This window comes from Centruroides vittatus, unplaced genomic scaffold, assembly GCF_030686945.1.
Source record: "Centruroides vittatus isolate TY-2023 unplaced genomic scaffold, ASM3068694v2 contig_488, whole genome shotgun sequence".
Lineage (NCBI taxonomy): Eukaryota > Metazoa > Arthropoda > Arachnida > Scorpiones > Buthidae > Centruroides > Centruroides vittatus.
Window position 1 is genome coordinate 485,447 of NW_027122276.1, and position 23,171 is coordinate 508,617.

The following is a 23,171-nucleotide window of genomic DNA, read 5'->3' on the forward strand; positions in this document are numbered from 1 at the left end:
AAATGTTAAATTATTACTATTTCAGGAGGATAAAACAAAAGAAAATTTATGTAATTACAACATTGAAAAGACCAGTTCCTTTAGAACATCATTTATATACAGGTAGTGGAGGAAAATCAAAATGTGAATTATTTATGATTGTAGATTCTGGAGGAAATTTTAAGACACTTGGGTATGTATGTATTCAAATACTATTGCAAATATTACACTTGTATAAATTTGATTAAAATTAATGTAATAAAGATATATAGTATAAAAATTTAGATTGTTTCTCAAATAAAATGCATTAACATTAATGTATAGATTAAAATATACAAGAAATATTCTAATTCATTTATTTTTATATTAATATTGTCTTAAGAAAAAGAATAATCTTTTCAAGCACAGCAAAAAATAAGAATTTGTTATTAATTTTGTTGACACAAGATTTATATTTAAATACTTTTATGGGACAATATATAAGACACACACTGATGGAAAAGATTATACAGCATGATCCATTTGGGTGAGGATAATTTGAAAACTGTGTCATAAAAACACATTACAGTAGAGCGCCATTTATTTGAATCAATTGGGGACTGGGGTTGTTCGGATAACCGATTATGTATGAAAAAATATATTAACCTATCCGATGTTGAAATTTTTCTCTGTTGCGTGTCGCTTCATGTTGAATTTTTGTCGATTTTAAGTCTAATGAAAATTTTTATAATAATAATCGAGGCTATTGTATCGTTAAAAATTATTTCTTTATTTTGTACAAACAAAATAAATATATTGAAAAAGATAAAAACAAAAACAATTATACTTTAGAATTTAATCTAGTATCAAGAACATTCGATAAAGCACAACACAGTCCGACTGGAACTCTTTCAAATAACCGGTTTTCGGATAAACGACGCTCTACTGTAGTTGTACTGTATTTTCACGGAATGACTGGCATGCTGGTCTATCCAGGGGAGACCATAAAATCAGATATTTTCTTATGGTAAAAGCTGGCATGCCAGTTTAAGTAAGGTTATACATTTTTTCTAGAGGGCTCATTAAAAAAAAACGAATGAATTACGTCATGTAAAAACAAATAACTTTTTATTCCAAAACTGTGAAACTGTCAGCATTACATCAAAAACTACAATTATATGTTTAATTTCTTCATTTTGTCTTTTTCCTAACTATAAAATACTTGTGGAATTCCAAAAGTGCTTTTTTATGTGCATTTTATTGTAATTTGATTCAAAAACGCAAAAATAAATAAATTAAATTTAAGAAACTCTCTGTAAATTATTCACACAAAACAGATGTTAATCTGTTTTGTGTGAAATTTGAGAGGAAGGTGTTATTTTTAAGGTGGAGGTAGATGGTCAGTGTAGCCCACACTGTACTACTACCATCATCACCACTACCACTACCAATAAGTCATTAGTTGTTTTATTGTTTTGTAAACAAAAACACTCTTCCCAATTTTAAATCAGTCAAATTACCAATGTTGTTATTTTATTGCACTTGGAAGAATGGTTTCTTTAATGTTTAATTAAGAACTAGTTTTGTTAGATTTGGTTAATTTTATATTTTAGTCACAGTTTAACCAGCATGCCGATAACCCTGGAGTTTCCAGCATGCTGGTATCCCCTTCTAAAAAAGAGGAAGACCAAAGAGGACCAATATTGACATCTACTATTAAAGACCTTTTTAAGAAGTGGGAGGATGTCAGAACAATGGTCATTAAAATGGCGTCCAAACCAGATTCAGGTTAATAGGCTTGGGGATCTCTACAATGACAATGCTATTAATTAGTTCCAAAAAATCCTGAAGAAGAGAGAAAAACAATCAACATTGGATGGATTCTTTAACCCCTCACAAACAGAAAAAAACACAACTGATAAAAATGCAAGATTGTGTGTATATGTATTTTTATTATTACATATAAATAAATGTAATAAGAAAGTATATAACTTTTTTTGGGGGTCTCCAGAATGAATTAATCAAATTCCCATAAAAATCTATGATAAATTGATAATCGGTTAACAAACAATTCACGTAGCGAACACCGTCTTGAAATGGGTTATGTCTGTTAATCGATCACCCACTGTAATTTTTGTTGCCTAGATGTTTTAGCCTTAATTACAACACAGCTTTCAAATTATCTCCATCCAATTGAATTACCTTGCATTTCATTATTCAGAAGTCAATATTTCATTTCAAACAACTTTATGAAATTATACTGTAAGTAGAATCTGAATAAAGTGTCCTTTAAGTTAATATAAACAGTAATTTTTAAATATAGTAGAATCCATTTGTTGAAATTCTGGTTTTATTGATGCTGACATTAAAAAACATATTGAAAAAATTGAGACACATAACAAATGTTTGTTTAATAGAATTATTAGTATTAATTTATTCAGTATTTTTTGTTTGCTGTTTTTTGTGATACCATTTTTAACAACAACTAGCATATAGATATGAACAGACTATTGTATTGTGAGTAAATAATAGTTAAAGTGATTATCGCATAGCGTAAGATTGATAATGATAACTGACAATTTATAGTGTGAAAAGACAACTTAAAAATGCCTGTTTACATGAAAATAATGATAACTATAACTGAAATTTTGATTAATGAGTAAGTTAATGATTAATGATTAATAAATGAAGTTTGATAACTATATTTTAACTTATATGTTTTCAGACATGTTAATTCTGAGAACATTAAAAGTCTGCTAAGAATATCCATGATTACAATATATGGATTCTACTGTATATCATTACCACTTTAAAATGAATAGTTCTTTCTCAAAAACAAAAAATGCAAATGATTTAACAATTTTTTAAATAAAAAAAAAACATATATTTAAATAACTGTGAATGTTATATGTAATTGATAGACTAAAAATTACAGTACTTTATTATATAAGAAAATTGTTAAAATCAAAATATTTAAAATTCAGTATCAAAATATAGTTTTATTTGGTTGGCATAAAGTATTAGTTGTTGACTTATCTAAAATATTATGCATACCAAATTATTTCCATTATTTTAATCTGAATAAATATAAAAAACTTAATTTTATACTCATTTGGTGTTAGTTTTTTTAAAGTATTTTATTTTTGATTTATGTAAGACTTTTATTTTATACTGTAAATAATCAGGCATTTATTTTTACAATTAATTATAAATATTTTCAGTTTTTATAATTATATATTATAAAAAATTTAAAATTAATAAAAATGAAAAATATTGCATTCTTCCTTTTTATCCTTTTTATTTACTAAAATAAAATCCTATTAAACACATTAATGGCATTTATTACAGGATATTATTAATCAGTCATATATTTTTGAGATAGTGAAATAAGTAAAAGATTAATTTTCTGATGTGTTAAATAGTGTATTTAAAAAGTGCTGATTTTACATTTTATTTAATTAAAGATGTAATTTTTTTATTACTTGAGTAGTTATTAAACCATATATTTCATAGAAATATGAATTTCATTTTTAATCCTAGAATAAATAAATTTTGTTACAGATTTATGATTTCTTTTGTGAATGTTTATATCTTAGATATTATATGTTAATTAATAAATCAGTTTTTTTAGTTTATTTTTTGAATTCTTCCAGTATATTATAGAATTATAAATATTAAATAATAATATATGTTTTTTGTTAATCTGTAAACTCTTACTCTGATGTTATTTCTCAAATTTATACAATTTCATAGTTACAATGCTGCTTTAAATGCCAAACAAGAAAGAACAAGTAAACATCAACATTCATTTGGACCTAAAGGTTATCGAAACAATGTTTCTGAAAAACAAGTAAGAAAATGTTATATTCAATAAAAAATTGAGACTAAGATACAATATTATATACTAGAAAAAAAATCTGTAAATTTTAATAATCAAGTTGAAAATAACATGTTAAATTTCATCGTATATTAATTGCTACTTGGCATTAATAATTACTCTGCAAATTTAATGTCTATGATTTTTCGGAAAAGGGGACAAACTACTGATTAGTGGTATTTTTAGATATTTGTAACTTTATGCATTAAATAATAAAATAAAGATAAAATTAAATTACATTAAACTGTACTTTAAATTGATTTAATTTAGTAAATCATGTTAGAACACAATTTTATATTAAAATATACTTTTAATTTTCATGATGACCAGGATATTTTTCTTCATAATTTGAAGTTTAGACTATTCACAAAAATATAACATTTTTGAGTCTAAATAAACCTATCTAAATATAACATATATTTTATAAACTATATTATACCTTAATGAATTATAATTTTTAAAAGAAAATAGCAAAAGTGATCTCATCTTAAATTTACAACTTCAGACTACTTTACTGGCATTCAAATATATGCACAAATCATCACAAATTACAGTGAAATGTTGGTTTCCCTAGCATTTTCAGATTCTAATATCTATTTTCAATGGAAATTTGTAATAAAAACATTTTCTTTAAACAAAAAAAACTACTTTTAATTTTAAAAACAGATGATTTGAAGTTGTGAAGTTATAATTGAACTTGAGTCAAGACTGTAAGCTCGTTGTAAACATCGAACATTTTTGAGAAATTTAATTAACAATTCAATTCTTAATTATATGACTAAAATGTATTTTTGATATACCATATATTCCGGTGTATAAGATGACTGGGCGTATAAGACAACTCCCGACTTTTACAGTTAAAATATAGAGTTTGGGATATACTCGCCATATAAGACTACCCCTCTTCCAACACACATCAAATAAAAGTAAAAAAAATCAGATTTGATTTTAATATGGTAATTTTAATTCAAATGCTTTTGACATGCAGGTACTTAGCAGGTAAGCTGTCACTTATAAACATAAGGCTGTTTGTCATCAAATAGGAAAAATTCGGTGGAAAAACACACTTGCGATAATTGCTATCATCAATCGTGACCATTGCAAGCATCTTTTTTGCTATCAATTCTTTTCTCTCAATAATTTTTTTTTATTTCAAGAAAAAGATCGATTCTAGCTTGATTTTCAAGCAAGATGTTGCGACATACTGGCCCACCCTTGTATCCTATTACAGTACCTCCTCCTCTGTCTCTCAGATCTCACATATGCGTGCCTGCACTGCTTCACTGCAGTCCTCAGGAGCGAGATCTGAGAGGCAGAGAAAGAGGTAGAGTAATAGGATACATACAAGGGTGGACCAGACAAGTGAAAGATGTGTTTTTTTCTGGGCACAGCACCGCTCTATCTCTATTTATACCCTGGGCGTCCCGGCCGACTGCAGCACCTGCCCTATAAGTCGACACCTGGTGTATAAGATGACCCCCGACTTTTGAGAAGGTTTTCCTGGGTTAAAAAGTCGTCTTTTACACCGGAATATATGGTATATTCTTTTCAATCAACTGACACCTTAGTAAAATAATTTCTAAATTTCTAAAACAAATTGTAAATAACATTTTAAATATTGTGTTAAAACTAATAAAGAGAAATCATAACTGTTAATATCTTTGTGTATCAAAATAACTCTGTAAGTAATTTCAATATTAATAATTTGGAAATCATATTTATATAATAATAATAATATCAAATATAATACACCAGTAGCAAATATAATACACCAAGAGCTTGCAAAGAAACACAAATTAGTAGACATCCATGAACCATACTACAAATACATTCCACAGACAGTATTGGAAAACAACATGCACAAAATGTACTATGACAGAGCCATAATCACAGATAAAACAATTTACCACAACAGACCAGACATTGCACTCACTGACAAACACAATAAAATCACATACATTATAGACATATCCATTCCAAACACTCACAATGTACAAAACACATGCACTGAAAAAATTAACAAGTACACAGAACTTGCCCAGGAAATAAGGCATCTGTGGAAGATGGATAGGGTGCTTATTGTACCTGTCGTTCTCTCCTCTACAGGTGTCGTACTGTACACACTACACAAAAGCCCTGGTACATTACAATTGAATAGAAACACATACATCACAGTACAGAAGGACACTATATTAAATACATGCCACATTGTTAGGAAATTCCTGAATACAGACACAGACACTGACATTTATTTAATTTTAGTTTTGTTTTGGTTGCTATGCCTTGACTCTGGTCCGGCATAGTACACAGCCACCAGTGTCAACCGAGTATAACCCACTAAAGCCAACATAATAATAATAATAAATAAATAATAATAAACTGACTAACTAACAATACCTTTATGTTGTAAGTATAAAAAGATATAAAATGAATATCAGTCAAAGATAAATTAGCTTTTTAGAGGAAAAACAAAAGTTGATAATTTGTAATCTTTAATATTATAAAAAAATGAATATAATAGAATAAATATTAATTTTTTAGATTTAGACTGAAGAGATGATAAAAATTATGCAGTGCATTTTTGTAAAATGTAAAAAGTATAACTCTTTATTTTAAAAAATTATTGTGAGAGCTCCATTATAATTTCTTTAATAACTAATTATTATAATACAATAGCTATATTAAACAACAATCTATTGTAAAATTTGAAATTTTTTTATTATTTTATCAAATTTAGGTAAGCAGTTCATAATTTTATACTTAAACTATATAATAAATATTAAAAAATATGCATGGTATTAATGTAAAATCACATATATTTCTGTTTTATTTTATTAATTTAATGATTGTACCAAAACTTTATCTAAATTCATATTATATGCAAATACTGTAATGAAAAGGATAAACTACAAAGGCTCCAAATTGGGCCACTGGCTAACTGTACTAGTGAGATGGAAATGTATAAAACTTTTGACAGAGCAAATACTATATGTTATATAACTACGTTAAACAATTTATTAATTGATAATTGTGACAAAATATTAATGTAACTGATATAGTCTATTTACCGATCTATAGAATGTTGTTAAGATGATATGATATGAGATGTTAATTCACATTTAAAATAAAACGCCCTCGTAACAGGCGAAAGCCTTTTACGCCAAATAATGGTTATTATTATTATTATATTATTAATTTAATGATAGGTAAACTATAAGAAAAATAAATTATTTAAATTTGCAATAATGTGTTTCCAATATATTTAATAATTTCAGGATAAAAACACTTACATAGGATTAATTGAATATCTTCGTCAACATGATAAATTACCAGTTGTTTGTTTTACGTTGTCCAGAAAAAAATGTGACGATAATGCCCAGATGCTTTCAAGTGTCGATCTAACAGTAAAAGAAGAAAAAGGTGAAATACATAAATTTGTGACTTCATGTATTTCTAAATTAAACAAATCTGATCGAAAATTACCCCAGGTAAGATACAAAAATTAGTATAATAATTTTTATTTAATTTATTACTTAATAGTTTAGGATTGGATTATATAATGTAAATGATTCATAAATTTATTTTATACATTATGTGTTTCTTTGATTTAGGTTGTTACTATGCAACAATTGCTAAAAAGAGGACTTGGAGTTCATCACAGTGGAATTTTACCTATTTTAAAAGAAGTTGTAGAAATGTTATTTGAAAGAGGACTCATAAAAGTATAAAAACAAATTTTTAACATAAAATGTATTAATTTATCTAACTAAATTAAATAATTATGAATGGTATGTTTTAGATGCTTTTTGCTACAGAAACATTTGCAATGGGAATCAACATGCCTGCTCGAACAGTAGTTTTTGACAGTATTAAGAAACACGATGGACAGACTTTTCGAGAATTACTTCCTTCAGAATATATACAAATGGCTGGACGAGCAGGAAGAAGAGGAAAAGATAGTGAAGGAACAGTAATTATTATGTGCAAAGCAGATATTCCTGAAACATCAGTTTTATATAAAATGATGTTGGTAAATAACTTTTCTCATACATTTATTTATTTTTATTAATTTTTTCCATAGTATTGAAATACTTATGTGACTTTTTCTGGTTGATGTAATTATGACAGTAGATTCTTCCATATCCAAACTAATATGGGTGGGAGTGATCCGGATATTAAAAAAGGTTGAGATAAGGGAGTGTGATAATTTTTAAATAAGATTTTAATATACTGTATATGCCTACTGTATGTATAAAAAAATGTTTATTTTGATTTTGATGCTTATTTTTGACCATTATAATTAATTTTGAAAGTATTCTATTAAAGTTGTTTGTTTTGTTTGTTGTTCTTGGTTTGCTAACAAGCTACAACATTATGCCAATGTCTCATCATTATCACATTGAGCTCTTCTAAGAACTTTGAGATTTTTGAGCGGATTTTTTCACTGTACAGTTCAAACTCTGAGGCAAATTTTTGCCAAATTTTGCATTCAAAGTATGAGGCATCACTGTAACTATATATATAACAGTTGAATGTTATATATGCATATATATATATTTATAACAGTTGAACTTTTTGGAATTTATATTTCTAAATCTAGAGAAATAGGAATTATTATTTTGTAAAATTTTATATTAAACAATTTAATCATATAAGGTACAATTGCAATATTTTAAAATATATATTTATATTTTATATATAAATGAAAACAATAATAATGTTAGATATATATTAATATTATTTTACAAAAATAATAATCTAGATGAATTTTAATACATAGCTTTATAGTTATTAAACAAATTGTTATTGAGAATTTGATTATTTAAATCTAGTTATATTTAGAAATATCCAAGCTTTTGGTGTTTTCTGTCTTGGTTGACAGTACAAGATAGAAAACATAAAAGGTTCTTTTTGTTGGTCTCAAAATATTATAATTAGTGAATATACTTTATGTTTTTTAAATTAATGTTTTATATTTTTAGGGTAAACCTACAAAATTAGAATCAAAATTCAGATTGACTTACAGCATGATTTTAAATCTTCTTAAAGTTCATAATGAAAATTTAAGGGTGGAAGATATGATGAAACGGTCATTTAGAGAGGCATTTTCACAACGTAATGTGAAGGAGGATGAGAAAGTTCTTAAAGAATTAATTGAAACTTTTACACATTTGGAAAAATTGGAATGTGAAATCTGTCAGGTTGACATAAAACAATATTGTAAAATGGTCCAGGATTTCTATAATTCAAAAACAAACTTATTGGTATGTATGAAGCTATTTTTATTTAAGTAAATTTTATTTATTTCAATTATAAAATTTGAATAAATAAAATAAATATTTAAACTTTCCAGAAAAAGATTTTTAATAGTCAATTTGGTTCGAAATTGTTTTCTCAAGGAAGATTATTAACGGTTAAAACTTCATATCATTCCAACACTTTTGGTGTTGTTCTGAATTCAGATAAAAAAGTTCTTAAAGTTTTATTGATGTGTAAATATTCATCAGAACGATGCAAGTCAAGTACTGATATTCTGAATATGGACGAAGCATCAATTAAACAATTACCCTGGTTGCCAACGTTATACGTTCCTGAAAGTGTATCAAGTTATCATATAACAAGTATATCGGTGAATGAAATACAAAAAATATTCAATAAAGTAATTAAAATAGATGCAAATGAGATACTCAATGATTGGAATAAACAAATAAAGTAAGAATATTAATTACTTATTTAAAAGTTAAGCAAATAATTTCTATAATTGTTAATATGAATTATTTATTCCAAAGTTAACAATTCTGCAGCAGAAAAACTTACATAAACTATTTTTTTTTAAAGTTTTTTGGTAAATATTGAAAATGATTTTTTTTGGGCTGCAATTTGAAACATTTGTAAAATTATTATTAAAATTTTTAATAAAATTTATTAATAATTTTATAAATGGAGCTGGTAATTAAAACTTTATTTTTAAAGTTATCTATATTTACAAACTGTATTACTAAACTTTTATATCTAGTGATATTTCGCATATCTTACTGGACAAGATTATGTTGATTGAATTTTTTATGAAATAATTATCAGTTTCATGTTGATTTTTATATTAGATAAAATAAAATTACATAATTTAATTAACTTGGTATACAAAAACAAAGTATCTGTATCAGCTATTTTTCAATTATTTAAATTAGTAAGATTTTATGATAAAATTCTGTTAATTTTAAATTGAAATTATAACACAGTTTTACCTATTTAAAATAACATTATATTTATTTAAATAGGATTAAATTTATATTTACAATTTATCTTTTGTAAATAATTTAAAACTAAAAAAATAATTATTAAGTTTTTTGATAATAGAAATGATAATGAAATTCCTGGAAAATCTATTAATAAACTTGTTCAAAAATTACACCAAATGATTATGGAAAATGAAAATGGTTTGCCTCCAGTAGACATTATTAAAGAATGTGGTATTAGAGATATTGAATTGTTTGAAAGAGTGAAAGAGATTCTACATACATCAGAAGTTTTGGAAAAATTTACTTGTTTAACTTGTGTCGATTTCATTGATCATGTAAGTCAGAAATTCAAATATTAAATCAAATAATACATTATAGTGAATTTAAGTTTAGACAGTAAAATTAATTTAAGATAAACTAAAAATCTTTTAATTATAGTTTGTTAAGACATTCAAAGAGATTGAATTAGAAAAGAAAATGAATAACTATAAACTGAAGTTGTCTGAGAAAAGCCTACAGTTATTACCTGAATATCAGGCACGAATCAGGGTATGTAAATTATTACCTGACATAATTATTGTTTTATAAAATCCTTATATCCTTAAACATTTTAATATCTTCAAATTGTCAATGAATGAAGATTTAATTTCTGATTCAGGCAGAGGTTTAGTTAGTGTTTTTGTGCAAAGATTTTTAAGCTGTGTATTTAAAAAAATGTTAACATTAATTAATTATGTTATATAAGGATTATTAAGCATATCAATACTTTTCCCCAAGAAAACAGTTTCGATTCTTGACCTGTAATGTTAACTGGCTGATACTGCAAATTTCCTTATGAACAAATTAATCTAAAGTTTAATTATCTTTAAAAAATAAATAAAATACATTTTTAGAGGAAATATTTTGCTGGTAAATAGACCAGCTAAAGCTAGTTTGAAGAGAATATTGCATGTTTATAATAATTAGCGTGTTTGTATTATATTGTATTGATTATATTTATAAATAGATTGTACCAAGTTTACCAAGATGAATATATCTTTTTTTAATTTAAAATTTTGCACTAATAAATATTAATAGTTATTATTATCCTTAATGTATTCTAGGCAACAAATTCTACATGGTTTATGAATTATAATTGACTGCAAAAATCACTTGAATTAACAAAAATTCCTCCTGCAATTAATATATATTGTTAGATTTTTTAGGTTCCACAGGACAAGTAAAAAAATAATAATAATAAAAGAAACTGTGTTGACTGAATTTTTAATTGCTTGATTTTAAAAGCATTTAATTTATATTGCTTTATCTATAATTGTCTTATTTAAATTATATTTTTATCTTTGTAACCATTCTTGATTAAATTTTTATCACTTTTAAGTTAAATGAAAATAAAAGATTTTTCAGCCTAGCATAATTTTTTCTAATAATAATTTATTAGAAAAAATAAATATACTTATGAAATTTTGCAATAGTATTGCTAAATATCAATTTATTAAATAAACCATATTTATTATTTTATATTTTTTATTAATAAAAGCTTAAAATGGATGAAGAAAATCTTACAACTGTGAATCAACACTTGGCATTTTTTTTTTGTATTTTTTAATTTCATAACTTTTTTAACAAAATTGTAAACTGTTATGAATGCAATAAAAATTTAAAAACTTGTTCTGGAGAAATAATTGAATACACATTGCATTCATAACAGTTTAGAATTTTGTTACATTTATAGAATTACAGGCCTAATTTTTATATTAATCATGAATATTTAATGAAAATCAAGTTCTAATTAAACTTAATTATTAATGATGTGTGTTACAAAATTCAATTATTAAATCAAAAATATATGAAATTTAGCAGACTAGTCAGGCAGTTTTATTTTATAACAGACTGAAAACACAACAAACTAATGGAAAAGACTGTTTAAAATGTATTTACTTTTTATACAGTTTATTACCTAATGTTATGTTAAAGTATTTTAAGTACAAATCAGTAATATTTAATATGAAAAATATAATAAAAAAGTGGGTATGATTAATACATAGTATTAACATTTGGAATAAAATGAACATGACAAAAATGTGACAAGTCACAATAATAATAATGTCTTGTAAAAAAATTGTATAAAAAAAAAAAGAAACAGCCTTGATTGAATTCTAGAAGAAATATTACTAAAAACATAAATGATGCATTCTGTCAAATAAAGTAATAAATTATTTACAGATAAAAAATATGCAGATTTATATACAGCAAGTCCTCACTTCACATTGTTTCATTATAACATCATTGATGAAAGATATGAGTACATTTGTAATTATTAATCCATAATTACAAATGGATAAATCCGGCACTGGATAAATAATTATTTATCCAGCGCCGGATTAAGCCTCTAGTGGGCCCTAGACAAAATTTAAATTGGGGCCCCATTTAAATAAGTTGCTTTTAAACAAATCTTATATAATGTGACATTAGCGTAGCTAGCATCGGTGACACCCGGTGCGGATATCGTGGTGTCACCCCAAGTCACATTAGTGTAGTGTCACCCTTTTTAACTCTTTTATAAAACACTATTGAATTGTAATATCTTTGCACTCGACCTGAACACTATTTCGAATATGCGATGTCACGATGTATAGGTGTAGATTTAGAAAATAAATCATAACCATCCATACATCGGTACTACCACGAGACGCGGACCTAGGAATATATCTAGATGCCGCGAGATCCCGTGGCGTTACTTCTGACCCACGGGAGGCTGTTGACCTTTTTTATTTTTTTTAGGCAATGGCTAGTCGAGAGGAGCTTAGTAAGAAAAGAATTGTTAAGTACAGCATTTTCTGTCCTATCGAATTTCTTAAATTTAACTCATTTTCAAACAGAGAAATCTTCTGCACTGAAGCCGGGCCCCTCCGACTTACGGGCCCTAGACATTTGCCTACTTTGCCTATTCGATAATCCGGCCCTGCATTTATCATTATTGAATTTTCTTTATAAACAATAAAATTGATTCTACATGGTAGGAAATAAATGCTGGAGGTTAAAAAACAATCCAATTAAAATATTAATCAAATTATAATTTGTTTATATAATTTAACCTGTAGTAAAATTGGTTTTGTTATATGTTGTTTTTCTTAATGTTGCAGTTTCCAAGAATTTATCGATGACATTAAGTGAGGACTTTCTGTATAATAAATATTAATAGCTGATCAATTGATTTAATGATACTAGAGATTGATGTATAAATTTTAAATGCTTACAAAGTGTATGTATATTAAAACAATAAAAATAAATAAATAATAGAGATGGAATTTTGTTTTTCTGCAGAAATATTTTGTATAAACAATTAAATTTCAATAAAATTGAGTTTATTTTTATATGCTTTACTTAGTACTAAGACTAAATTATTAATAAAGTTTAAGAATAAAAAATATGCAGAATTTTAAACTTATTCTATTATATTTTATTTGTTTATTATTTATAATTATGATTGCAGGTACTTCAAGAACTGCATTATATTGACAACACAAATACCACCGAAATGAAAGGAAAGGTGGCTTGTGCAATGAGTAATCATGAAATTTTACTGACTGAATTATTAGTTGATGATGTCTTTAAATCACTAAAACCTGAAGAAATTGTTGCTTTGTTATCTTGTACGGTATTTCAGCAGAGAGTGGATGATGTTCCTGATGAAGTTTTGCCTTTCTCCTTACAAGAGGTAAAAAGAAATATTATTCTACTATTGATAAATTTTGTGTTTTAATTTATTTTTATGAATGTATCTATAGGGAAAGGAAAAATTATTGGCCATAATACAACATATTGGTGAAACTCAGGTGAAGTGTGGTTTGAAACAATCGGAGAAGGAATTTTCAGACCAGTACAATTTTAATTTATGTCATGTAGTATATGAATGGGCTAACGGCACAGTAAGTATATACTAAATTTAAAATTGAAATAAATAAATAGTATACAAAAATAATTCAGAATATCTTTTTAGACATTTAGTGAAATTATGAACATTACCACTGTACAAGAAGGAATCATTGTTCGTTGCATTCAACGATTAGATGAAATTTTAAAGGATGTCCGAGCCGCAGCAAGAACAATAGGCAATCCAGAACTGGAAGCTAAAACAGAAAAAGCATCTCAAATGATTAAAAGAGACATTGTATTTGCTGCTAGCCTGTACATCCAATAAATAAAATGTATTTATAAATTTTTTTTATTACTTTTAATCGCAATACAAATGATATAAAGTTAATTTGTAATTAATTTTAAAACATGTATTTACAAAAATTGATTTATTTCCTCAAATCTAAAAATAAATAAAATTTATTTATATTTTTAAATTCAATTCCAGTTTTTATATACTAATATCTCAAAGTAATAATGCTAATACTCAAAGTAATAATTAGTAATTCTATACAACACTACTATTAAGACTTTTACATTAATGAAATACAATAAAATACATCATTTTATATTTTTAGAAAGTAAGGTTTATATAAAAATAGATGTTATGTTTATTTATAATACAAATACAAGGATAAATAAGATAAGGAAATGTAACATATGTACAATCTACCAAGGGATATGCTTCCTGAGGGGATTTCTGTGAAAAACAGCTCCTATTTAAGTGTTAGACTCATGAAGAAAATCTGAAAAACTCCACAGAGCCAGCTTATTGGTTAGACACAAACCTGGATCCAACTACCAGTGTTTAGTTGTTTTTATCTACTTGGCTACTGGTGAGCACATACGAGGTGTGGCTATTAAATAATGAGACTGACGTTGCTACAGAAGAAGTACACATGCACCAAATGCCAGTGACCGACAGCTGTTTAGTGTGAAGCCTTCTCTTCGAATGCAGTACCTCTCGCTTCTGTAAACAAATCCATATAGCCGTAGCCTTCGTTCGCATTAGAGTTGTTTTTTTATTTCGCCAAAAAAATGTTAAGTGTAACAATAGAGCAACGAATTGTAGTGAAATTTTACATGAAACTTGGAAAAACCGCTACTGAAACTTAATTGAAAGAAGTGTAATGAATGTTTATCGTATGCATGTGTTTTTGAGTGGTTTAAGCGTTTTCAAGATGCCCGAGAAGACGTTGAAGATGATTCATGCCTGGGTTGCCCTTCCACATCAAAAACGGATGACAATATCGAAAAAATTGGTAATCTGGTTTGATCTGACCATCGGTTAAGTATTCGTGTGATTGCTGAAACTGTAGGAATTGACAAAAATGCATATGGCAAATTTTACATAACAATTTTAACATGCAAAAAGTGTGTGCCAAAATGGTGCCTAAAAATCTCACGTTTGAACAACAAGAAGCTCGCAAAAATGTTTGTACTGACACTTTGAATACCATTGAAAATGACCCAAACTTATTGGAAAGGATAACAACATTTGACGAATAGTGATTTTTTACTTATGATCCTGAAATGATGTGCCAATCCATGCACTGGAAGAACCCAACCTCACTGAGAGCCAAAAAAGCTCAAATGAGCAAATCAAAATTCAAAGCAATGAAGATTGTTTTTTTTTTGATATTCATGGGATTTTGTACCTTCACTGGGTTCCTGAAGGTCAAACTATTAATCAACATTACTACCTTCACATTCTTGCTGAACTCTACGAAAAAATAAGCTACCAAAATTGTGGAAGGGCAAGTCATGGGTTCTCCACCAAGATAATGCGCCAGCTCATTCTGCATTGTCTACTATCAAGAGGTTTCTAACCAAGTACAGCATCCCAGTGTTAGACCATCTGCCTTTATGCCGGATCTTGCACCGTATGACTTCTATCTATTTCCTAAGGTGATATCTGCATTAAAAAGAGCAAGATTTGAGTCTGTTGAAGCTGTGAAAGAGAAAGCGGCATGCGTCCTGAAGGAGCTGACAGAGGAAGACTTCCAGCACTGTTTTGAACAATGGAAGATTTGCGTGGAGCATTGTAGGGATAGAGGAGGGGTGTATATTGAAGGTGATAATAAATAAATATGTATGAAATCAAAATAAAATGTTTTACAGCATCAGTCTTGTTATTTAATAGCCACACCTCATATAACACATACACTCTTAAAATATTGTTTTAATGGTGAAATACATGATATCATTTTTCTATTATTTTCTTTCTTCATACTCTTTAAAATTTCATTGGAAAATATTTCTAAGCCATAATTTTTGTGTTATTTTTGTCACTTTTCAGACTTCTTAAGATATAGTTGAAAATGATTTATATCTGGATAATGGACAGAATTTCAAATTTGAAATGACTTGAAATAATTATAATCTAGTATCAACAGTCCAAATGAATTTCATATTAAAAACCATAGCAATGGACTAGAACTAGAGTTGTGTTCTTAATGATCTACCATTATTTAACCCTTCGTCACGCGCGCGCTCAGTCAAATCGAAATCACGCGCGCTCGGTCAATTCGGCACCAATTTAAAAAATTAATTAATAAAAATTTAACATCGGAAAACGGATATTTTTACTTTAATCCAGTTTACTAATATGTTTGTAATCGAATTCAGTCAAAAAAGTTTTAATTTCATCATAATTTATTGATGATTTTAATTTTTTAATATTAGAAGGTAATTAGCATAAATTACAAAGTGTCGTGTTTCATCTTCGCTCCCGTTCAAGTTTATTGCTCTAGGCACGCGCCGATGTTTGTTTTTAGTTCTACTGGTGATTAGGCTTTTATTTCAACCTCGTCCGTTTTGGTTACAGAAGATGGGGAGACGGGCGTCACGTGATCGCTTACCTCACATTTTACCACAGAAATTACCTTACCTTGAAAGTTTTATTTTTTTTCTCAATTTTAATTATTATTAACTATCTTTTTTTGATGGATTCTCATACTTATATGTGTTATGAAGTTGTAGATATTTTTTTAATTAAGTTTTACAAATTTATGTTTTTTTCTTCGATTTTTATATATAAAATATACGAAAATTCAGATATTTATTAAAATTTATCAGAAATGCTAAACTATAAGTACAGTGTGTTTTACAATACTATTACGAACAGATATCGTCAATTATTTTATAAACATATTTATAATTTTAATTTTTATAAATTATTTAAATTGATGCAACGCGAAGCGCTCAGAATCAATTAATTACTGTCGCGCGTTATTAAAGATGGCGATGGGACTCGATTCAATTACTTCTTCATTTCAGATGTTAATTAAAAAGTGTTATTTTCATATAATATTAAATAGTGTATGTTTATTATAATTAATAAATCTATATAGGAATAATATATATTAATTACTGAGTGTATTTAAAAAATAAAAAAAACGGAACAAAAATATAATAGAAAAAAAATGTTTATACTATACCAAAATGTTTTTTACATCTATTCTATTAGATCTATAATAATCCTAACGATGGTGGACTTCACGCCGATCTCTGAATAAGCAAGAGACGAGAAAATTGACATCCAGGCGACACTTAACGCCTAGATGTCAATTATCTCGTCTCTTGCTTACATCTATTCTACTTTCAATACAAGAGTTATATAAATAATAATTAAGTTTATTTACATTCTTAGAACAATAATACATATTTGAAAAGACGGCAAACAAAAAAAAACCCTCATAAAACCCATATGATCTATAAGTATTAAACCAACAGCAATAAAAGAATATTCCAATTCATGAAAGACAAAATATAGGGGAAAAAATGTATTTTATAAAACTTAACATTTTCGATGCTACATTTTTATGTGCATAGTTCATATGTATTTTACAAGCGATTTTTTATATCGTCTATTGAAATGTGTACTATTGTACATGTGAGATTCCAGACAGGGTCCAAATACCTCGCAAAACGTAAGAGAAATAGAAAAATTTCTCTAGAAAAAGGACTGTGTAACATCAATATGTCGTGAAGGTACGAAATAAACAACGTAAGTCGCAGGTGTGACTTGATCATAGGTGTTAAATGTCAAACAAAAAGATTGAACTTCGACTTGGACGCTTGTATCAACGACAAAATTTATATAAAACGCAAAAACAGCATGGCCGGGGAGAAGAAAAAACAATCGCGTGATGGTCATAAAAATGTCATTACATCCTCGATTTCTCTACTATCTAACAGAATAAAATACTCGTTGGTGTAATAAAAAATGAAATTTTTATTATATTTTCTGTAATTTGATTTGTAAATGCAAAAATTAAACTTAAAAAACATCAACTCACTATAAATAATTTTATTTATTGACATCAGATTTATTAAATTTCACGAAATTGTATTATTTTTAACCTCAGAGTAGTAAAGCTTGTTTTTTCTAGCAAAAATAATAGACTCGCTAGTCCTCAACTGTCAAAAAGAAGAAACTACTAATCGCTTTATTACTTTGTTTTCAAAAACTCCCCTTTCTATCAGCTGATAGTAAAATGGCTAACAAATTGTTTACTTTCACTTAGAAAAATGTGATGATGTCATAAAACTTTATAAAAACATTTAAAAATACCAATGGAAAAATTTAAATTATTTCTGATCAAATTTCAGTTTATTAGAAGTAATTCACTTTAAAATAACGCCATTATAAACAAAGAAGCGCGCGCGCGCGCCACCGCTGCGGCTATTTTTAGTAACAACAACTGGCGGGAAATTTGAAAATTGAAATCCGAGATAACGCGCGCCATAGTGCCGATTTGGCACCAATAATTAATTAAAAATAACGGAACGCTTTAAGCAAAAAATGAATAGCGCATCATAAAATTGAAGAAAAATTAGACAGGTAATAATTTTTTCAGATTTTTCGGACAATTAGAATTTTTACACGAACTAATTAAAAATCGATTGGTGCCGAATCGGCACTAGGCACGTGACGAAGGGTTTAAAATTATAAAATTTGTTGATAACTTTTAAATTAGATCAACTCGACTAACAGTAAAAGACTGTTTTTTTGAATAGTTAATTCAAATGCATTATTTTGGCCATTTCCATCTTTGGTGGAAATAAATTGCCTGGTTTATACTGACAAAGCAATAAATTAGAAATGCCAAAGAATATTCTTTAATCAGTATCCTGAATAACATTTGAACAAACATTAAAATATATCTGATTTCATAGAGTATGTTGTTAATAATAAAAGTATTTATTACATAATGCAGTATAGGCTAGTTGTTAGCCCACAGATCACATCTGGCCCAGTCAAAATAGATAATGAATCCATATTGATATTTAAAAATTGTTATTTTTCATTAGTATCTTCCATATATAATTTTCCTCAGACCATTTTTGTGCTCAACAGCAATAGTGTAAAATGGATACGTTCTTGAACTCAATGCTTTTTAATCCATTTTTATACTGAGTTCATCAATATTTTACTTTGTTGAAAATGTTACAAGTGCCACAAATGGATCATTGCTGAGATGGATTAGCACATTATTGACAGGATAGAATCATGTTATGAGTGAAATTATTGTTCAAATATAGTCTATTATTTAATTGATTAAGAATTCAAAATGTTTTATTTTCCACTAATAAATTACTTCTCCAGCTTGAAAGTACAATTTGTCCCTCAAACAAAACAAAGTTGAACCACCTGAATATAATTTAATATATAATGTTAACAAATTGTTTTCAAATTTAATTTATCAAAATATCAATTATTTCACTTTTCTTAGAAATAAATTTCAAGACTTCTTTTAAATAGATCAAAGTTCCTTATGGACCTTTGCTTATATTTTAGATAAATTTTTCCAGAATCAGTCATCTGAGAAACATTATTTACACAATATTCAATGGTTAGTTTTATATCTATCAAGCATATCTAAAAGTCTGATTATTTTTGAGTTAGAATTGAAAATATAGCTTGTAGCACATTTGGCTATTATAAATGAGTCATAATTTACATTGATGCATCTATTAATGTAAAAATTATTTGTAAATAAACTAAAAATGTAATTAAAGTAAAAGGATCAAATTTTGGCAAGCAACTCACAAATTTTTTATGGATGATCAATCTTGAATATGACCCTGTCCCTCCTCAACTGGTTGCAACCCATTGTGGGCTTGGCCGAACTCATGTTGGATATGGAGAAAATCCTATTAGTGCCCAAATTATTTATATAATATATATATAAATTTATATTTGAAAATAAACTATAATCTGTATCAAAGAATTGTTTTCTTTTATTTTCAGTTGTGAAAACAATTACATCTCACATAATGTTATATAGATTGAAATTTTAAGCTAAAAATAGTATATTTGTATATGCCTGTAAAAGTTCTTTAAAAAAATTTCAAAGGATGTTTTTATTGTATGTTAATTTGATATATAGTTCAATCAAGGAGAGGAAATTTAGGTGCAAAAATTGCTGGGGGAAAACTACAAAAAAGGTATTAAAAAACAACAAGAAAAAGTGCATGTTTATCTAATTACTCCATATACTGGAATATTTTTGCATTATTTAAAAACTAAAGTAGGATGAGATTTAAATTGAACTTAAGTGAAATAACATTTTTCTATCCATTATTTTTAGCACATCACTAAGTCTATATCAGAAACTTGCAGTGAATGATCTTATGTTTCTTGATTGATTGCTTGATAAAAGTAATTTATTTCCTATTTCCCAAAAGATGCTTATTTAATGAAAAACATTTTTCTATGTCTACTGATATTAAAAAGGCTAGTTTGGTGAGTAGGTATGTATAGGAACTCACTTTCTATGGCAACTTTCTCAAGATCAAAATTTTTGTTCAGACTTGTCAGCAGTTTTTGCAAATCCAACCAAGTTGTTAACTTCATTGACAATGTTCCATTGCTTTTTTCTAGACCTTGCTTTTCAAGTTTAGTTACGACTCCATCAGGAACTTGACATGGACTGAAAACAGTTTACTCTGGAGGTTAGTGTTGAGGGGTAGTTTCTGTACATTTGAAATGGCTTTAGAATCCTCACTTAAAGCATTCGGGAAAGCAGAAATTTGATCTAACTTTTTATGGTGGAAAGCTGTAACAACAATCCGTGAACAAACAATTCATCACTGGTAATGGAGGCAATGGAAGATTGGTCAATTCTTGGTGTGAGGACTGGGTTAAACCGGCCAGTCTGATTTTAAAATTTTATTGTTCAAATCCCCTCGGGAGATAGCGATCAAAATCGGCGATAGTGATCAAGATTCAAAGGATGTGTAGCCTTCCGCCGTCAAACATGCTTCCCTCCTCTCCGGATCTGACCTCTGAGTCACGGAGATCGACTCATCACCCACCGTCGCGATTGGTGATCGCAGCGGACGAGACCTGGAGTATATAAAGGGGGAAGATATCTGAGAACGGGGTCGCTGAAGGTCCGCATAAGACGCCCGACCCGTAGGATCAGTCCCGAGAATCGAGGGCTGAACCCCCGAAGCCACCGAAGCCCGCCGCCGACGAGCCGCCCCGACCGATCCTCCTGCTTACCTCCACGACCGGAGAGCCGAGACGATTTCACCTTCGATTCCAACCGAGATATCAGAGGACGAGGTATGATCCCCTAACATGTGTAAACTCTCTCTCCCACGATTAGGGACGGGACGCGTTAGATGTCTGTATTTTGTTTGTCCGTCTAAATAAATCGTCATGTGTTTTCATCCTGGGTCCGTTTATTCGAATATCGCCATAAACTTATCATCGAACCCACACACTTCCTCCACTCGACCTGACAATTAATTACCCAATCCCGACGAGTCGGGATATCAAAAAAATTTAGCCATCCTTGACAGTGGGGTGGGTCTTGCCAACCTGTTCGCCGAAGAAAAAGGAGGTACGACTCCCATCCTACCTCCCGGCGTTTCCCACATTGGTATATCTTATCTGTGCAGGATACATCACTAGGATCTTCTTGAAATCTGTTAGATATTCATTTGTCAGTCAAAATTCATTTCTAACTCTCTCATGGATGCTGTGAATTGCATAAACTATACAAGTGACATGTTTCAAATTCTGATAAAGGCCTTAAGCTATGAAAATGCAAGAAGCATGTAACTTGCCTCGTCTGTTACAATTCACACCTTGTTGTAAGCAATAGCCGGTCACATGCTTACCATAATGTTATTGAAGAACTGCATGACTATTTTGAATTAGTTTTCTCAAGAAAGTGAGTTTTAAACAACATTGACCTGACTTTTTTTCTATTGAGTAGTGCAATTAGAATGTTAAGAACAAGTTTAGTTCATCTGTTGTTTTGAGACGTAGTTTCATTTTTCTCAGTTCCTTATTCTTCTCGTGTTTACCAGTTTTAATGTATCTCAATCTGCTTTTGACGTTTTTGTCTGTGCTAAGTTTGACATCACAAATCCCACGCCTTACAATTGCATCCCATACAGTCTGTCTGTAGCTGTCTGATCCTTGAGTATTCTTTTGCAATATTTCTCAATTTATCACTTGTCTTTTTGATTTCTGTATTATACAAAATTATGCTTTCATAAAACTTGATTGTTATACACAGCTAGTTAATCTTTCTGATTCTCATGTGATTCTTTCCTTCCCATTGCAGAATGACACTGCTGCTTGTAACATGGGAGACAGTTTTAGACAAAAAAACGTAACCAATAAGTGCAAAATGCTGTAAATTGTACTATGGGTAAACCCCTGCTAAATACCGCTAACAGTCATAGTAAGTGCAAAAATACAGTTTAAAGTTCCGCTAAGTTTAAAAATTAGTGCAGCATCCTAAATTCCTCTGCCTAACAATAACACAAACAATTGTTATAATTTCTGGCATTAAAGTGATGAATTATGAAGATAATGGGGCTTATAAAATTGTTGTATGTAAACAGTCTCCTAATTTAAGTATTTTCTTTGCTGGACAACTATACAAAAAATGTATTGTAACTTTTATGCTTTATATAGAAATGTATATTTACTAAATCAAGCAGAATGATTGATATTGATTTTAATAATAATAAAAAATTAATGCTCATAATTTTGATAAAAATGAAATGTTTGTACACAGAATGATCCAAAAACAAATTAAAAAGCCCAAATAAAAAGGTTTAGCATCAATAAATACATAATAAAAATTTCTTAATATTAATCAAAGTAATATATAAACACAATAATTCTGAAATTTAACTTTTTCCCATGTAAA

General features: G+C 28.1%; 2 protein-coding genes across 3 annotated transcripts in view; both read left to right on the forward strand.

Moving 5' to 3' along the window:
* The window catches only part of tst (twister), a 50,941-nt gene extending 36,643 nt beyond the window's left edge, over positions 1 to 14,298 (forward strand). For both annotated transcript variants that reach the window (XM_067273762.1, XM_067273761.1), the window contains exons 13-24: positions 26 to 172; positions 3,712 to 3,808; positions 7,111 to 7,323; positions 7,447 to 7,557; positions 7,635 to 7,865; positions 8,818 to 9,099; positions 9,189 to 9,547; positions 10,193 to 10,409; positions 10,513 to 10,623; positions 13,568 to 13,792; positions 13,863 to 14,003; positions 14,075 to 14,298. In XM_067273762.1, the coding sequence (XP_067129863.1) occupies positions 26 to 172; positions 3,712 to 3,808; positions 7,111 to 7,323; positions 7,447 to 7,557; positions 7,635 to 7,865; positions 8,818 to 9,099; positions 9,189 to 9,547; positions 10,193 to 10,409; positions 10,513 to 10,623; positions 13,568 to 13,792; positions 13,863 to 14,003; positions 14,075 to 14,275 (2,335 nt within the window). In that variant the 3' untranslated portion in view covers positions 14,276 to 14,298. The remainder of the gene's footprint in view (positions 1 to 25; positions 173 to 3,711; positions 3,809 to 7,110; positions 7,324 to 7,446; positions 7,558 to 7,634; positions 7,866 to 8,817; positions 9,100 to 9,188; positions 9,548 to 10,192; positions 10,410 to 10,512; positions 10,624 to 13,567; positions 13,793 to 13,862; positions 14,004 to 14,074) is intronic.
* The window catches only part of LOC136978105 (transient receptor potential cation channel subfamily M member-like 2), a 43,718-nt gene continuing 34,710 nt past the window's right edge, over positions 14,164 to 23,171 (forward strand). Inside the window, exon 1 of the mRNA XM_067273760.1 lies at positions 14,164 to 14,282. The gene's annotated coding sequence lies outside the window, so the exon portion shown is untranslated. The remainder of the gene's footprint in view (positions 14,283 to 23,171) is intronic.